Source organism: Schistocerca americana, chromosome 3, assembly GCF_021461395.2.
Source record: "Schistocerca americana isolate TAMUIC-IGC-003095 chromosome 3, iqSchAmer2.1, whole genome shotgun sequence".
NCBI lineage: Eukaryota > Metazoa > Arthropoda > Insecta > Orthoptera > Acrididae > Schistocerca > Schistocerca americana.
This window is the reverse complement of record NC_060121.1, coordinates 126,231,447-126,249,808: the sequence shown is the minus strand read 5'-3', so window position 1 is coordinate 126,249,808 and position 18,362 is coordinate 126,231,447. Positions and strand designations below refer to the sequence as shown.

General features: G+C 38.3%; 1 protein-coding gene across 4 annotated transcripts in view; it reads right to left on the bottom strand.

The window, feature by feature from the left end:
- Positions 1-18,131, bottom strand: part of LOC124605781 (pericentriolar material 1 protein-like) — a 378,792-nt gene extending 360,661 nt beyond the window's left edge. For 2 of the 4 annotated variants that reach the window (XM_047137665.1, XM_047137667.1), the window contains exons 1-2: positions 18,024-18,131; positions 12,467-12,601 (exon numbers count right to left, since the gene is read on the bottom strand). In XM_047137665.1, the coding sequence (XP_046993621.1) occupies positions 12,467-12,589 (123 nt within the window). In that variant the 5' untranslated portion in view covers positions 12,590-12,601; positions 18,024-18,131. Of the gene's footprint in view, positions 1-4,346; positions 4,483-12,466; positions 12,602-17,912 lie in introns of those variants that run through there. The other 2 variants (XM_047137666.1, XM_047137668.1) reach the window with 2 other exon arrangements.
- Between the last annotated feature and the right edge of the window lie 231 nt (positions 18,132-18,362).

Here is an 18,362-nt window from a genome sequence, read left to right as displayed (position 1 = left end):
ACACAGTGTTGTTGCAACAAGACGAAGTTTTCAACGGAGGTTTAATGTAACCAAAGGACCGAAAAGCGATACAATAAAGGATCTGTTTGAAAAATTTCAACGGACTGGGAACGTGACGGATGAACGTGCTGGAAAGGTAGGGCGACCGCGTACGGCAACCACAGAGGGCAACGCGCAGCTAGTGCAGCAGGTGATCCAACAGCGGCCTCGGGTTTCTGTTCGTCGTGTTGCAGCTGCGGTCCAAATGACGCCAACGTCCATGTATCGTCTCATGCGCCAGAGTTTACACCTCTATCCATACAAAATTCAAACGCGGCAACCCCTCAGCGCCGCTACCATTGCTGCACGAGAGACATTCGCTAACGATATAGTGCACAGGATTGATGACGGCCATATGCATGTGGGCAGCATTTGGTTTACTGACGAAGCTTACTTTTACCTGGACGGCTTTGTCAATAAACAGAACTGGCGCATATGGGGAACCGAAAAGCCCCATGTTGCAGTCCCATCATCCCTGCATCCTCAAAAAGTACTGGTCTGGGCCGCCATTTCTTCCAAAGGAATCACTGGCCCATTTTTCAGATCCGAAATGATTACTGCATCACGCTGTCTGGACATTCTTCGTGAATTTGTGGCGGTACAAACTGCCTTAGACGACACTGCGAACACCTCGTGGTTTATGCAAGATGGTGCCCGGCCACATCGCACGGCCGACGTCTTTAATTTCCTGAATGAATATTTCGATGATCGTGTGATTGCTTTGGGCTATCCGAAACATACAGGAGGCGGCGTGGATTGGCCTCCCTATTCGCCACCCCTGTGACTTCTTTCTGTGGGGACACTTGAAAGACCAGGTGTACCGCCAGAATCCAGAAACAATTGAACAGCTGAAGCAGTACATCTCATCTGCATGTGAAGCCATTCCGCCAGACACGTTGTCAAAGGTTTCAGGTAATTTCATTCAGAGACTACGCCATATTATTGCTACGCATGGTGGATATGTGGAAAATATCGTACTACAGAGTTTCCCAGACCGCAGCGCCATCTGTTGTTGAAAATTGTAACTACTGTAATTTCGAAAGTTTGTCTGCCTGAAAATGTACTGTTGCCCCAAGCATATTGCAACAAACGGTGTATTTCTATCGCTGCTTGTTTAGTTTTTATTGCCGTTTCAAATATACCGGTCATTTTTGAAACACCCTGTATATTATGAATCAGGATGTCAAGCTAAAATAATCAATGTGTCAATTTTCCATGCCAGGTATTAGATTTTTCAAGTTCATTTCTCCCAGTAATTCCTATAGTAAAAATTTCACAGCAACTAAATGAGAAATCTACGGTTACAGAAACAATATGTCATACTACCATTTGTTTGCACTTATTAATTTTAGTTTAGTATTTTACTTGTGGTCTGGAATAAATTTATCGAAATATTCTGATACTCAACTACTCATTATGGCCAATGTTTTACCACAATGATGGTGATATTGAATAAAACAGAGAGACTTTCAGGATTTTGGCAGCTTTTCCAAGCTCTGGTTTAGAGCTGAAATTGTATTTTTTAACTTGTCATCTGGCAAAATCTGTTATAATAAACAGAAACTGAACTGTGATTGTTTATTCTCAAGTCAAGTCAAGTCACTTTTCAGCAAAAAGCTTTGTAGCAAAAAGAACTTCTCATTGTAGCCAATTTTCTCTTCATTAAGAGTCGTAAAGACTTGAACCTTATTGTTTATTGTCATACTTGCTCACAGTCATCAAGTTGCTTACTGATCACATCTGTTTAAAACTACACCAACCAATGACAAGTTCTCACTGCATACCTTCATTCAATTCTGGAAACAAACTGAAATGCCTTTTCTCTTGCTACAATACACAGTTGTAAGATGATGGTTCGATATGGTAAATTTCCACGAAAGAATGGAACATTCTTGTTACATCTTTATGATTGGTAAGCTTGATCATTCTAAGGTTTGTACAAAGAATTTCAACAATGTCCAGTGTACAGTTAACTGTTGACAACCATCTGAATTGGTCAGGAGTCGACTACGATTGAAAATGGAGAAAACAGTTTCATGCTGTTACTAAACATTTGAAAGGTTGGGGTACCACATAAATTAAAACAGAATTGGATGGTGTTCATGTGGACTCAACACCATCACTGAAGACCATTTACTTTTGGATTAATGAATTTAAACATTGTCAGACAAGCACCAAAGATAAAGTGCACTCCGGCCATCCAGTTGTGGGAATGCCGAGACTGTAGACACCTCAACTATGTGAGTGCATATTATCCTGCATGGACGACTGGCTATGAAGAAGCTGTGTGTGAGATGGGTGCTGCGATTGCTCACAGTCAACCACAAGCACATCCAGCACAACACTTAACACAATGTCTGATGATATTTAATGGCACCCGCAAGATCTTTTGTACAAATTTGTGACTGCTGATGAGACCTGGATCCATTATTACACACTAGAGTCAAAACGGCAGTCAAAACAATGGACAAAGGCTGGTGAAAGTGCATCAAAGAAGGCAAAGAGTGTGTTGTTGGTTGGTAAGGTGATGGCCACTGTTTTTGGGATTCTCAAGGAATAATCTTCACAGATTACCAGGACAAAAGGCGAACCACAACTAGATCCACCCTATTATGCCCCATTGTTGGATTGTCTGAAAGTTGCACTGGCTGCAAAAAGGTCTTAGGTTGACACAAAAAAAGTGCTTTTTCACCAGGATAATGCATCATACCACACATCAGCGATAAAAATGGTGAAAGTGCATGAACCACATTTTGAATTGGTTCCTCATTCACTTAGTCCCAAGTGACTTCTTCTGTTCCCAAACTTGAAACTTGGGCTTGATGGGAAGAAATTTTCATCGAATGAGGAAGTGATAGTTGCAGTCAATGAGTAAGAGTTTGACAGAACCTATTTTCCAATGGGACGAAAAGGCTGAAGGATTGCTGAACACAGAGCAGATCCTTCAAAATAGACTATGTCGAGAAGTAAGATGAGTTGCTTATGAAACAAACGTTTTTTCTTGCTTTTTTACCAGACTTATGAAACCACCCTCATAAACTGGCTGTAGATAATAATCACACCAACAAACGTGTTGTAGATTATATTTCCAGGGAGAATACTGAGTCAAAGTAGAAACAACTTCAACACTGTCAGCAACAGAGGTAATTAATAGCTAACAAACAATTTGCCTGTTTTCTTCTTTAGCTGCAACCAGCAACCATAATTCTGGGAATGTGAACCTAAATGTGCAAACAAATATGTCTTCAAATGTCACCAAATATAGACAAATGACTCATAAGCAGCCAGGAAGTGCTGTAACACAGTTGTGAAATGACTGCAACACAGAGTAGGTTGCTGACTTGCAAAGAATATGAATAACCAATATACATTTTACACGTATATAAAAAAAGAGTAAATCAAACTGAAAATTTGTTTTCATTATTACAGTCTTGTGTGGCTTCGATATGTACTAAACATTTAATACTCATTTCTGGCTAAGAAAGGCTTCCAATAGAAATGCCTAAAAGCAGTACCACATCAGATTTCACACAAAACTGCAGATTCTTCCATGTGTTCCCCTGTCCCAGATCTTCCTCCTGCATTACACTAACAGGCTGAAGATGATAATTCACACAGGTTGAAGATGATAATTCACACAGAAAGACTAAAGCACACCAGCTTCAATACAAACATATCCAGCAGAACATCCTGTTGCTAAACAAAGTGCTGCTTCTCATTTGTTTTCTTTTTACAATATTATTTTGAATTATTAGTTGTTTCTTACTTTTAAATGTTAAACAGCTAGGAGTTCATTAGTGCTTGTGTTTTAGCAGTCACCATCTGACATACAAATTAGTGTTCCCCACATTTCCACACTAAAGGTTTTCAGTACGTTAAATCTCTTTTACTTCAAAGACAGTGATTTAAAAAAAAGCTTCAGTAATAATCTTGTTTTATATTCTGCCTTATGTATAAATGTTCTATAACTCTCATTCCCAGTAAAAGGTATGAGACATAAAAAAAGAGGTGTACATATATATAATTTTGCACCTGATAGTGCTTGTTCATTTGCCATACAGTTAAAGACTGCAGTTTCATTTCTTAGTGACACACTACCTATGAATATCGACGTAGCTACAATGTTTGTACAATATTCAATAGAAAGACAAATAATGATGATTAAGTTACAACATTATCCATTGCAAGATTAATACAATTTATAATGCAATAGCTCTTCAAGAATACATCTACCAGATACACATTAAGTACTTTTATAAAAAGAATTACTACTAATCAATACAACTTTTAAAAAGGCAGATATTTACCAGTATGTATAAATATAATTATATACTTGGTCCTGTTTTCAACTGTCTGAAGAACCTACACACGCGTGTCAGGAAATGAATACATGTGGCACGTTCTCTGTCAGCACATGGCACCAGCGCACTGCCAAGATCTGGCACCTATCCCCTCCAAGAGATAATTATAGAATGAGAGCTTTCTTGGGCTACTTTTAGCTCACAGACCACCTGTATATCATGATGGTCTGCAGCCAGCAAATTTAACAGGATCTGCAATCAACTGCCTGGCTAAATGCAGATGTTGAGTGCTATTGGAATTTACTTACTTCCCTAGGCTATTTATACCCCTTTATTGAAAAAAGTGGTTGCTTACAAAAAGAAACCACACTCATTAAAAAACAAAAGATTTTATAAATATCCAAACAATGGCAGATGTTCAGCTGGGGAAAAGGGCATGGGGCAATATGAAAAAGTGCAGTCATTACATCAGTTATCCATAGCCAGCTTTTAAAATAATTAAAAGGAAATGCTGATTTGCAAAATTTTGCTTATTATACAGTGTTTCTCTCACAGAAAATGCTGTTAGTCTGGACATACTTCATACATAGAAATATAATATGTTTCAAAAATAACAGCTACTCACAGACACTATATATTTTGAAAAGTCATATCTTTATAAGTAGAAACCTGAACATAAGAAAAATTCAAAAATTCCAAATAACAATGAATGACAAATAAAAGAATCAAAAGGGGGCAATTAAGAGGAAAATAAGCAGAAATAAAGATGAAAAAAGGAGATAGCATACTATTAACAGGAAATAAAATGGGTCTACAGGCAATGCTACAACAATACTGAACAATTTGTGCAGAAGTGGGTGGCAAACAGGAAAAAGTAAAAGGGTAAGTCCTAATATCACATAATTTTGATGTATATGCTTGTGCTTACTTTCTGCCCACCCAATCTGAATTATTTTGAATTAGGAGGTATTCTTTTATGAGATATTTTGGGTTTCAATAGGCTGGAACTACATTTAATTTTATTTCTTAATATTTAACATTACAGAACTTTCTAGACTGGCACAGCCACAATATAATATCTTCACCATGTGCAGATTAATTCTTATTCCTTTGTGACCCTTCTGCAAGCATAATCTGTGATTTGTTCAGTGTGCCAAGAGTTAACTGTCTCTACAGATATACTTGCACAAATAAATTCAATTGATTAATAAAATTCACAGCTCATTCAAGTCTTTCGCCCATTTAGCTATTAGAAATTTCTAGTACTCAGTCTACATAACTTCCGTGGTAAATAGATAAATACATAATGTGGCTGCCAAGTGAGTGGAACACAAGTAACCATAAGTTTTACTGATAGATTTTAGACTATTGTCCTCACAATGAGTGTGACAGGATGTTCTGAACAGTCCCTGCCAAATCCTAAATGCTTTGCTGTTAACAGATGGCAGAGTGTGGGACAACTGATCCTGGTGATGAAAGCTGATTGGGACACATTGCAATTTTGGTTGGAACAGTGGTTGGGGACATGGAAGAGGCATGGCATAGACAAATGAACAGTAGGTGTACGGTTAAGGTTAAGGTTAAGGTTACCGTATTTACTCGAATGTAAGCCGCACTTTTTTTCCGGTTTTTGTAATCCAAAAAACTGCCTGCGGCTTAGAATCAAGTGCAAAGTAAGCGGAAGTTCTGAAAAATGTTGGTAGGTGCCGCCACAGCTAACTTCTGCCGTCGAATATATATAGCGCTACACAGGCATGCTTTGCAGGCACAAAGATAAATCCTAGCGCCAAAACCTCTGCGTCAGTAAATAAATAAATAAAATAGGTGGAAGACGAGCTTTTTTCTCTGTCCCTAGTTTCGACCACTGCATTTTATACATTATCCAACGAAGTAAATACAAATTCCGTATTGTTCATCTTCAAATGTAGCAGCATTTCAATGTACTATGAAAATCCGACTGGCAAGACTGTTTGGGATGTTTGTCAATATGGCCAACTCTACGTTCTGAATTTTTTCCTACCTGTGACAAGAGATGGTTGCTAATAGGAACTTTTATGAATTGTGAATCACATGCAGTATTCTCTACACCATAAGAATAATACGAATATAAACATTTTGCCATGTATTCTTTCGGGTTTGCTGCTATCTCATTTAAATCCTGTCTGCCTAATAAACTATGAAACTAGAGTGAGGCAACAGCGAACTGTGAAGAATATACATATTATGTCATGTTTTTATTCGTATTATTCTTATGCCTAATAGTGATACAGTCAGAAACGAAGCACGGCAATTGACTAGATTTTTAAATCTAAGATGACTCTAATTTCTGTGCAGAATGTAAAGTACCAAAGAGGCGTCTGCAAAGATTTTCAAACGGAGAAAAATTTTCGGTAAACTCTCGTTCAGAACATCTATCATATGCAGTCTATTATTTGGTTCTTGTTGATCATTATCAAAGAAAGCAGCAGCGTAAGTAGCAACAAATAGCAGTCGCTTGCCATTGTCTCGCTAATGAGACGATTCCTCTCTTTTTTCTTTCTTTTTTAATTGTAAGCGGCGGTAGCATGCACAAATGCAACCCATGCCGCGAGCTATGATAGGCCGTAAACATTCATTATCAGAATGCGACAAACAATGCATGGCAGTACAGTAATGCATTTTCAGCTTAGGGTGACATAAACACCTATAACAAAGACAACGGCAGTTATCCGATCAAAGAAAAATAAGCAATCAATTCAAACCAGATGAAGCATGTGAAAAAGGAAGGGTATCCGTATAAATACAGACGGAGCGCCTGACGCATAGCAATGGCTACCTGGTAAAGCTTAACTGCTAAGCTTACGACTCGAACCAAACTACTGTAGCTGTATCGTCATTCATTCGACCTAAATTGTTTCTCATATTACAATGGACCAACTTTGTTTTGATTTGGAGGTGCGGCCTAAAACTTTTCTCTTCCCTTGAATTTCGAGTCTCAAATTTCAGGTGCGGCTTAGATTCGGGAATTTTTTTTTTCCCTTGATTTCGAGTCTCATTTTTCAGGTGCGGTTTAGATTCGAGCAAATACGGTAAGGCTGTGCTCATACAGTACCTGGAGGAGGCAAGGATAATACCTATGCAAGGACACAAGTGAAATGACACCCAGCTATTAGAAGAAATGCTACGAAGCTAGAATACAGGTGGAAGGTGGAGACCTCGGAGTTAAAGAAAGACATACGGATGAGCTAGGGGTGCAGCAGGAAGTGTGGCAGCAGGAAGATGCAACAGGGTGAGTACAGGAGTGGGGAGGGGAGGGGGGGGCAAGGTATGTGAAGAGCATGAACTACTGCAAACTTAGGCACAGGGGATTGGTAGAATGTAGGATATGTTGGAAGAAGTGTTCCCAATGGCACAATAATGAAAAAGGGGAAGGATTCAGACGGGTTATGAAGCAGTTAACATCAACAAAATCTAAAACAACGCTGTTTAGTCCCAGCTGGTCTTTGGCAACAGTCTGTTGGTGACCATGCATCAATGTGTGGATAGTTTAAGATGATATTACATAGAATGCTGTGAATCTCCTGAAGTATAGTTCGTAGAGGACGTGACTACTCTCAGTGTGAATTAATTATCCAGTTTAGATTTGTATGGCACTTATTTAGTACATAGTCATTAATATAGTAACATTAATTCTGTGTGGAAGAGCCTAAATAGGTGTGGTTCTGTTTAATTAAATACAGTCATGTCACAGTATAATTTCTGGTAGACGTATAAATTGTGCATACTTGTGACAAACACTTCCATTTGTAATATTCCTAAGATATATGCTTCACTATGTCACAGGTTTCATAACAATCAATTGATATTATATTTTCCACAGTTATCAAAATAATATATCATAAAAATACAGTAAGAAGCTAAGTAAAAAGTAAAGTAGCTATCAGTCTGAAGATTGTTTTGAACACCACACTGCTTCACTACGAATGGTCTTGTTCGAGATGGTATGCTGTTGTCTGTCTCCAACCTTTGATCTGTCTTACCCTTGCGGTTATAGGGGGCCAACAATTAACGCGGATTCCGAAGCATGGTGCAACTCGGGATTTTTCACAACAAAAAACATTGCACGAGATGAAATAAGTGACAGAAAAAAATTGTACGACTGACTGGCGTTTGAAACCGAGACTTTTAGATTCATAACCTGACACTTCACCACTGAAACACTGAACCTCATACTGTAAAAAGCTATAAGACCAGTTTTATAATTACAATCTACTGAACCACATTTATAAGAAGAAACATGCTCAGAAAATCAAAACAATTGCAAATATAAAGCTAGATCAATCTTTAAACATTAATTTGTAATATTTTTATTATTTTTTTTAGCTCCAACATGGCTGAGGCATGAGGCAGTACAAAACAGTTGTTCATAGCAAGTATTAGGCATATTTTGTGGTCACAAAGATAACAGAACAATTTGCTGTGAAAATGACGCAAAGGAAGTTACATTTTATTTGATCAAACCGCAACCAAGAACGATTACTGCTTAAAATTTTCAAATAATGAATCCTAGAGAAAACTACAATGGATCATGAACAGTGAAATTCAATCTCTACAGAAACAGAAGAGAAGTATTTCTTAATATTATTGTGCTGCCAACTCTCTATTGTATTTATTACATAACATGCATCAAATTCATTGCAGCTTGGGATAATGCAATATGTTTAATATTGCAGTGTCTGACAACTGGATAATCTGCAGAGAGATGGTTCATAGAACAGTATATTAGAATCAAGAAGTACAAAGATATGACATTCACTGAGTAGTCAGTACAAAACCAGTTTGGAAGGTGTGAGAAAATACCAAAAGGGATGTTCCTTTGTGCCTGGTCGGTAGGTGTATGTCGCAATAAGTTGTTGCAGATCTCTTTCTATACGAGTGTTCATCTGAAAAGGCCTCAGCAAGTCCTTTGGAAAAGGGATTGTTTACTACTGTAGATTTCTTAACTGTCAATAAAAATGGCTGACAATACGTTTTTATAGATGATCCATTGAGTTGCAGACAGCAAAATGAAGAGACTGTTACACATTACAGCTTTCAGCCAAATCCTTCTCCAGCAAAAGAAAACACACACACATTCACCAAAGCAAGCAAACACACTTTATACACATGTGATTGCTACCACTGGCATGACCCTGGCAGTAGTAATGGTTATGTGTGTATTAGGTGTGCTTGCTTGTGTAAAAGTGTGTGTGCTTTCTTTGCTGAAGGAGGCTCTGGCCAAAAGGTATAACAATAAGAAACAGTCATTTCATTGTGCATGTCTGCTACTCAAGAGGTCATGTTTACAGTAAGTAACAGTCTCTCCTTTTCCTAATATTGTTGATATTCCTGCCCAGAAATTTCCACTGTTTGTTTTTAATAAGCTTTTACACTACTGCAAGTTTCATCTCACTTGGTTTAGTGGACACAATGCATGAGTTCACTCAGTTCCTTCCGAACAGTAGCCTTGTTACCTCTCCATGCAGAAGGAAGAGAAACATTTCAATGTAATTATTTTAAAGTGGTTCTGAAGGCAAATCACTGTTTTGGGAATTTGCAGCAGGCATGGACAACACAGTTTGTACACTTCACCTGCAGCAATTTCTCTCCGAATCTGTGACTTCCGGCACGAGTGAACATTTCCTGGAGATGATTGTTGGTCAAGGCATCACTAAAATGATTTGGAAAACAAGTCAGAAGAATTACCACAGTACCAATAAAATTCAGATGCACTTTGTGCATTTCGGTGGAGCAATTTTCATATTACAATGATACAACAGCCTGTGGGTAGCACACACTACAAACATAATAAGAAGATCAGTTCATACATTTTCATAGCTAGACCTTCAGAAACTCAGGCCTGGATAGTCATAACTTATATTTTGTAACAGATGAGAAAATAAGAAGGAATGGGGTAGAGAAGCCGACTGTACTAAGAACAACAAAATTGAATTGAACAACAGAATGTAAGTTGTGTTAAAGAGGAAAATAGAGAGAAAAGGATGACAAGCAGAGAAACTGCCGGAAACAAGGATGTTCGCTATCTCCATTACTTTTCATTGTGGTGACTGATGTGATAAAGACGAAAGTGGCAAGACAGGAAGACAGCAACGCTGTCCACTGATAACCTGGTGTTGTGGGGGAACATCAGAGTGGGGAAAAAAAGAAGCAATTGGATGTTTGGGTACAAATTGAGCAAGAGAGTGGCCTAAATCGTATTGCAATGAGTTGTGAACTGGTGGTCACAACAAGTAAAAAAGGGTAGACCTATGGTAAACATGTCACTGGGTTGGGAGCAGCTGAAAATGGTGGAAAATTTCAAGTAGCAGGGGAGTAGATCACAGGACAATGGAAGCTATGACAAACAGGTACATGAATAAGAAAGATAAACTGATTGCTTAACGAGAAATGTGAGAGGAATGATGTGGAACAGACACATCCCCCCAGAAACTAAGAATGGGATATATTGTATCCCAGTTCTGTTATATACACCAGAAACTTGGGTCACAAAGGAAAGAGAAAAATGTAAAATGCGATCAAGTGAAATAAAGTTTTTGAGAAGGTGGATAAGTGTAACAAAAATGGAGAAGAGGAGAAAGAAAAGTTTTAGAGAGATGAGGAATCCCTAAAGGAAAAGACTTCTGAAGAGAATGGATGAGGATGCCAAGGAAAATGCACGAGATGCAAATGATGCGTAAGAGACTGAAGGGAAGGTGAAGGGAGATGTGGTGAAATGGAATGGAAGAAAACATTGAAAACAGAGGAGAAGACTGAGCCACAGCAGCGACAGTGAAGTGGTGGGAAGAACGGGGGGAGGGTGGCAGGACGAGGAGGTAGCGGTGGTGTGATAGAGATCAGTGAAGTAAGTGATAATCTATATATAAAATGTGCTAAAACATGACATCTTTATGGTGAGATGTTGAAAATCTCAAAAAGAAAGTAAACTAATAGATGTACAATTTGGAGTAGAAAACAGTTTGTATTCGTAGCCATAGTAAAGCTATGCCAATATAGATAGCAAAATGAGAGAGAATTTTGGGCAGAGTGTTGAGAGATCTTTATCCTACAGAGAAATAGCATCCATGAACAGGCTGTTGGTACCCTCCACAGCTATCTACGGGGTGCCTTCTGCCAACAATGCTTGGTGTGATGCTAGCTGTCTGCAAAGGCTCTCAGAACTTTTCAGCCTGCAAAAAAATCGCCACTTGCATGTGTGTGCTTACACATAAAAATAAGGGTTTACTGAAGAGGGTAATCATATTATAGAATATCTCAAACTGTTCTCACTCTCTTGTCAAGCAGGCACTATTCAAGCATTTGCCTGAAGTAATTTACGAAACAAGAGAAAGGTGGCAGGGTGGTTGGCTAGGGATTTGAACCCACTCCTCCAAAATAACAATACCACATAGACAGTTACCCTATAAACACAATAAACTCTATACTAAGTGTGCAGATTCTCATTCCTCAAACCGTTAATTAATTTCGTATTTATCTCTCATACAAAGGACAACATTTTTAGGCATTTTATAGCAGTAGTGCACTTTACAGGGCAACTTTGACACAAGTGCTCATAGCAGATGGTTTCTACTGTTGGCAACTTGACGTCGGTTGCAGGGGCTGAGGGGGGGGGAGTGGGGGATGGGGGGGGGGGGGGAGTGGGGGATGGGGATGGGGGGGGGGGGGGGGACTGTAGTGGGATCATTTTGCTCTTTCCAGCAAGAGGCCAATACAATACATCACAACTCACAAGCATTCATGCAGTTTTTGCTGTGGACTGTCCCACAGTAACTGTAGCATCACCTAATACTGGTGCTAATGGAGGAAGTGATCTATGTGTTGTCGAATTTAAATCCTGCTGCAAGATTTGCCATACATGCACACTTCACAGCCAAATGCCAAGGGTAAATTCCTAACCAAAACATTCAGCATCAACATTTGCAACAAACACTTCACAAATAAACACCTAATGAAAACAGCAATCTCTGCATTATACAACATGGTCACAATGCTTCAGAGATGTTAAAGTTCATCAAAGGAAAAATGGCAAGATATCAACAATTGCTTTAGTTTCAGTCTCTTAGCCAGACAGAAGCTGAGCTAAAACTTACAAGGTTATTAGGTACATTGCTTCTGTGTTCCTGCCTTCGCAAAGCAGATGTATCTCTCCGTGTAGACCCTTTATGTGTACTAGTCTTCGGGACAGTACCAGTGTACCTGCCGTCAGGTGACATGGTTCTGGGAAACTGAAACATATAAAGGTATTCTTTCATTACTGTGTCACGTAAGTTAATCAGTACAGAGTGAATAGAGTCTGAAGATTAGAACACTACTCAACCTGAGTGAATATCCAGTGCCATAAGTACATGGTTTCAATTTGGTTGAAAAAGCAAGTTAGTTACATCAGTTATGTGAATGTTTCATGGCTCATAATTGTGACCTCTCAATATAATGTGGAATGATTCAGATTTAAAATTACAGTACATCTTCTAGGTCAAAAATATGGCAACATGTGGGAACATTTGAAAATTTCACAACAAATTTTAATTTGGGTTTAACACACATATCATTTTACGCATCATCAATGCAAAGAATTTTTCCTGGGTGACTAAAACAAGCCACAGTTACAATATCTCTTGAAGAATGGCGAGATAAAAGATGAGACAGTTATCACACACTTTTCTTATTAACATCTTTTACCACTACACTTGTAAATGTCACATACCAGGGCCCAAGGAGACAGTTTTGCTACAGAAAGATGAACTGTACTTGTGAAATTACTTAATAAATTAGTAAGTTTTTAAATCTGAATATCAATTTTACATGCTTCCCCTGAGCTAAAGCTTTTGGGTTCTCTGCGGACTTTTTTAGGAGATATTAATTTTCATTACTATGATAGTCAAGATTTCATTTGTGTTAGTACGAGATTAGTGTCCTCCCTTTAACTGTATTATTTGTCATGTTGGCTCCAAAAAAAATAATACTGACTTCACTTGTCACATATACATTGCTTACACTGAGCTTATTTACAGAACCTGTTGAGTTTCCTCCAGTTCCCTTTGATAAAGGCATCTGGAGTCATCTACGTGCTCTCCTGCACTGTGTCTACCTGGAGCCTCTCACAAGACTGTTGGATAGGCACAGGTTTTGGCTGGTGTTAGAGGTAGCTATGAAACCTATAGTTAACTTCACAATGGAAAAAATGTCCTTTAACTATAATTGATGAGTGAAAATTTGCACAAACATTGAACTTGTGCTTCAAGGAAGTGCCATAGCGAAAGTCTCAAGCTACCTACAAAAAAAGACAAGGTAACCAATCCAATATAACATTCTGTCGATCAGTAGCCCTAACTGCTCATCTAAAACAGCCTGCACTACTGGTTAGCAATAACTTGATACTACTCACCAAGTAGTGAAGGCAAGAGCAGAGGCAGACATGTTATGGTTTGGCCAGGAATCAACATCATGACCTTTTGGGTTCCAGGCATGCAATTTACCCCTGCTGATGGCTAAGAACTTGACTGTAAATATAAAATTACTGGTTCTCATGCTACCTCCAATTATAATATGCCTTTTGTTGATGTATTTTGTTCCTACCTTTATGTATACTATTCTATGTATTTTGTTCTAAACTGGATTATAAGACTTTTCCATCTCTAATGACCTCTATGTCAATGGGACATTAAACTCTTAACCTTCTTTCCTTTCTTCCCTCCCTCCAAGACATTTAACTTTGTGTTGAACATTACCTCATTCAGCTACTTTACACCCATATCTCTATCACTCTTATTATTCTAACATCATATTTCTATGACCAGTACTCCGCTATTGTGAGGATTGAATGCTCTCTATGGCTAGCAACAATAGTGCACCACAAGAAGGCACACCTGGTCATCACAGCACTTTAATTAATGGTATTACAAAAATTGGTCTGAATTATAGGCCTACTTAACAACAATTACATTAAAGTTAGGGTGATCAATTCAAACATCGCAGGGAGGTAAGAAAATAAGTGACAGTGGAGAAATTACAAATGGAGTCCTTGCAGGGTTCAATTTTTTATCCATTCCTATTCTTTGTATATGTGAATGACCTGTCACATACCATGTAACCAGACTTCTTACACAGTGCCGGCTAGGGGCATATGGACATACACACATTTTTGTGTGTATGTGTGTTCGAAGGATAACATTGAAAGCTATCAAGTTTTCTTTCTTTCGTGTGTGCCTACTGACAGCTCAACATTTCTGCTTTTCAGTGAGTGGTCTTATTTAATCCCAAGACCCTCACAGAATATGTGGAATCTCCACCAGTCATCATATTGTTGGCACCTCTCCAAGATAGATGAAGATTTTTTTTGGGGGGGGGAGGCACAATTTTATATCTACTGTGGGATAAAGGCCCACTAGACTTTTGAATGCACTGCAGTCTACAGCACTGCCCCCCAGTATTCTTCAAAGTTTATATACATGTACACAATATGCACAAAAATACTTGGAACTTCGTCTATTGTGTAATAAAACTTCCCTGAATTTACTTTGCAACTTTAGGTGATTATAATGGGAAGTGTATTAATTATAGTGTGAACTGAGACGTTGGTCTAAACTAGAAACCAGTCTGCTATCACAACTTCCATTTGCCAACTCACAACTAAATAATTTAGCACCTTCAAAGATAGTCTAGACCTAGGATTATTCACCTGTCAGTCTGTTGCTACAACCAATATTTCGAGGAGGAAACACAATCGTGTGCTGAAAGCTCTAGAAATTTTTTGACTTAACTGGTTAATATGATACATTGTTCAAAAGAACCTAATTCCATAATATAATAGAGGGAAACATTCCACGTAGGAAAAATATATCTAAAAACAAAGATGAGGAGACTTACCCAACAAAAGCGCTGGCAGGTTGATAGACACACAAACAAACACAAACATACACACAAAATTCTAGCTTTCGCAACCAACGGCTGCTTCGTCAGGAAAGAGGGAAGGAGAGGGTAAGACAAAAGGATGTGGATTTTAAGGGAGAGGATAAGGAGTCCTTCCAATCCCGGGAGCGGAAAGACTTACCTTAGGGGGAAAAAGGACGGGTATACACTCGCGCACACACGCACATATCCATCCAAACATATACAGACACAAGCAGACATATCATAGATATATATATCATAGACATGTCTGCTTGTGTCTGTATATGTGTGGATGGATATGTGTGTGTGTGCGCGCGCGAGTGTATACCCGTCCTTTTTTCCCCCTAAGGTAAGTCTTTCCGCTCCCGGGATTGGAATGACTCCTTACCCTCTCCCTTAAAACCCACATCCTTTCGTCTTTCCCCCTCCTTCCCTCTTTCCTGTGGAAGCAGCCGTTGGTTGCGAAAGCTAGAATTTTGTGTGTATGTTTGTGTGTCTATCAACCTGCCAGCGCTTTTGTTTGGTGAGTCTCATCATCTTTGTTTTTGGATATAATTCCATAATATGATACACAAGAATACTGGGCACAACTCCCATCGACATTTTCCTCACTGTCATGTGGGTACGCCAAGTAGATATGTTAGCCTACTCAGTAAACAAACCATAACTAGGATATGCCTATTGATTGAAGAGCAGAACTTCCACATAAATAAAAATATTCTAGGAGAGCAAATTGTCAGTTATGTTAAAATAAATAACTTCCTCTTATGAAAGAGGAACACAACATGTACTAGGATCAGACACACAAATTTTCTCATGAAACAAAAAGTTGTCCAAAGAGAAAGCATCAACCACACAAGCAAAGACTGTGTATACTTGTAAATCAGCTTTTCACATGGGCACCGGGATAAATCCTTTGTGAATGCCCCATTTATGTGTAACTGGTGGTCACAGGCAGAAAACCATGCAGACAGACCCATGATACACAAAAAACAGAAATAACCAGTAGCATAACAACATACAACAAATTATGGTTGAAGTCAGTCAGGCACAACTTCAAGAACAAAATATTTTAATAAAAAAAAGTAAAAAAAGACAGTTCAATGTGTGTAACAACACAAGAGGAAGTATTATGTGGCTACTCAAAATGTATGAAATTCTTTTCAGTATGTGAGAGATGTCATTGTGGATGAGTGACAATTTAACACTTTATTTAGTGAATCAATAGCAACCAGTGTTATGTTTAGGAGCATTTGAACCCCTGGAGGACAAGGGAAGTCACAGGCATTGACACAGATTTAAGTGATGCGCTGATCAACAAAGTATGTGTTTTATACATTATGTCATAGGACAAAGCAGAAGGGATCTGGAGATCAAGCTCTGTCTGTCAATAGCAACAATCTGGGTTCACCTTTTATATCCGGTACTTGGCAGCTTGGATATGTTGAAAGCAGAGCATTTGATTAAGAATGATTGAAGATGCATCAAATAAACATTTGTTGCAATGTAGCACTAACACACATGCAATATATCATAGTGAGAAAGATCAATTAACATATGTCAAGTTGCAACATTGTTTACATTCATTTTACTATAGCTTCAGACAAGCAATGAACCATGTGGTCTTCTTGTACATACACCTGTCAACAGCATTTAGTGTACAATGCAAATCATTTTGTGGTGACATCAAAGTACTTAGTGTATTTATTTTTTATGCATGGTGTGAAAGATTGGACACATACAATTATTTGTCCATGGATCCTATTTCAGTTCACAACAAATACACGTTTTCAGTCTCTCTACTTTTTTTCTTTTCACAATACTGAAATTCCAGTAAGGTCTGTTCTGCATGCAACATGAGAACAGTAACAGTGGTTACATCCACAAAACAAAAAAAATACCGAGTATTTGTAAGGAAGTTTAACAGTCATTATATTCCATGACATTGCTTTTACTTTCAATATCCCATCGTTGTAATACCAAAGTAAGGTAAAACCATCCTCGACCCAAGAGTTGGTTTGAACACCACAACAGTGTTTTATTATGCATGATTCTATTGTACGAGGTATGCCCTTACCTACATTCTCTCTTAGCACTAACGCTGCCAGTTACAGGAAATGAACTGTAAACAGCATTATTCAAATGCTCAAATTATTGACATGAAAAAGTGATGGTCAGAAAAATATTAGAAGACCGACTAATGACTGAAACTCAAACCTTTAAATCTGATGTGTGAAACTTAACTCAGATCCTGCGTGTTTGTTGTTTAAAAAACAGGATACGTCCAAGAGCGTTGTACCTGGTAACAGGCTAACCGTAAATCGTAACGAGTTTCTAAACCATTTACTATATACCATAATCCCAAATATAATACTTTTCAGAGTACGATGACAGTTCCGTCGATCAAGCCAATAATTACTTCGTACAACCCTAATAGTGAGACACGGCAATTCTCACTATACTTTGCACCTGAACTAATTACGAAGACGCACTAATCATTTAGTGCGCTAAAGCAATAGAACGGAATAAAAGAACGATTTTGCCATGGGAGTTGTCTTCAGCTTCGTCGCATTGGTGTTACACGCAGTAGTCAAAACAGTCATAAGCGAATGCTTATGGTAAGAACGGTCATTAATTACTATTTACATGACGTTCTTGCAGCTGGAAAGTAACGTCTTCCAATTGGGCATATATAAACTTCCTGAACTACATTTTATCGTTTGCCCTACTTTTTACGCGTGACGTTGTATATCTTACTTCAACTCAGCTCAAAACATCCAGCGGCTTCTCCGCTACAAACAAACAATTGACTTGACTATATACTCTGCTTTGCATTTATCCCTACACATAGGTGTAATGTGAGACTTTGCTACTCTTTGACTAAACAGACACAACAAAGATGGTACTTTTTAAAACTGAATCATTCATCTTCGGGAATTATCCACATAATCTTCAACTCACGCACAAAATCCATCACTGATAGGAACACAATGCGATAAATAACTTAAAAACACTTCTATCACTTGAATAAATACTTTAATACTTGCGTAGCCTTCCGCGACCAGAGTCAGTTAACATGAAAGTTTTCTGTACTGT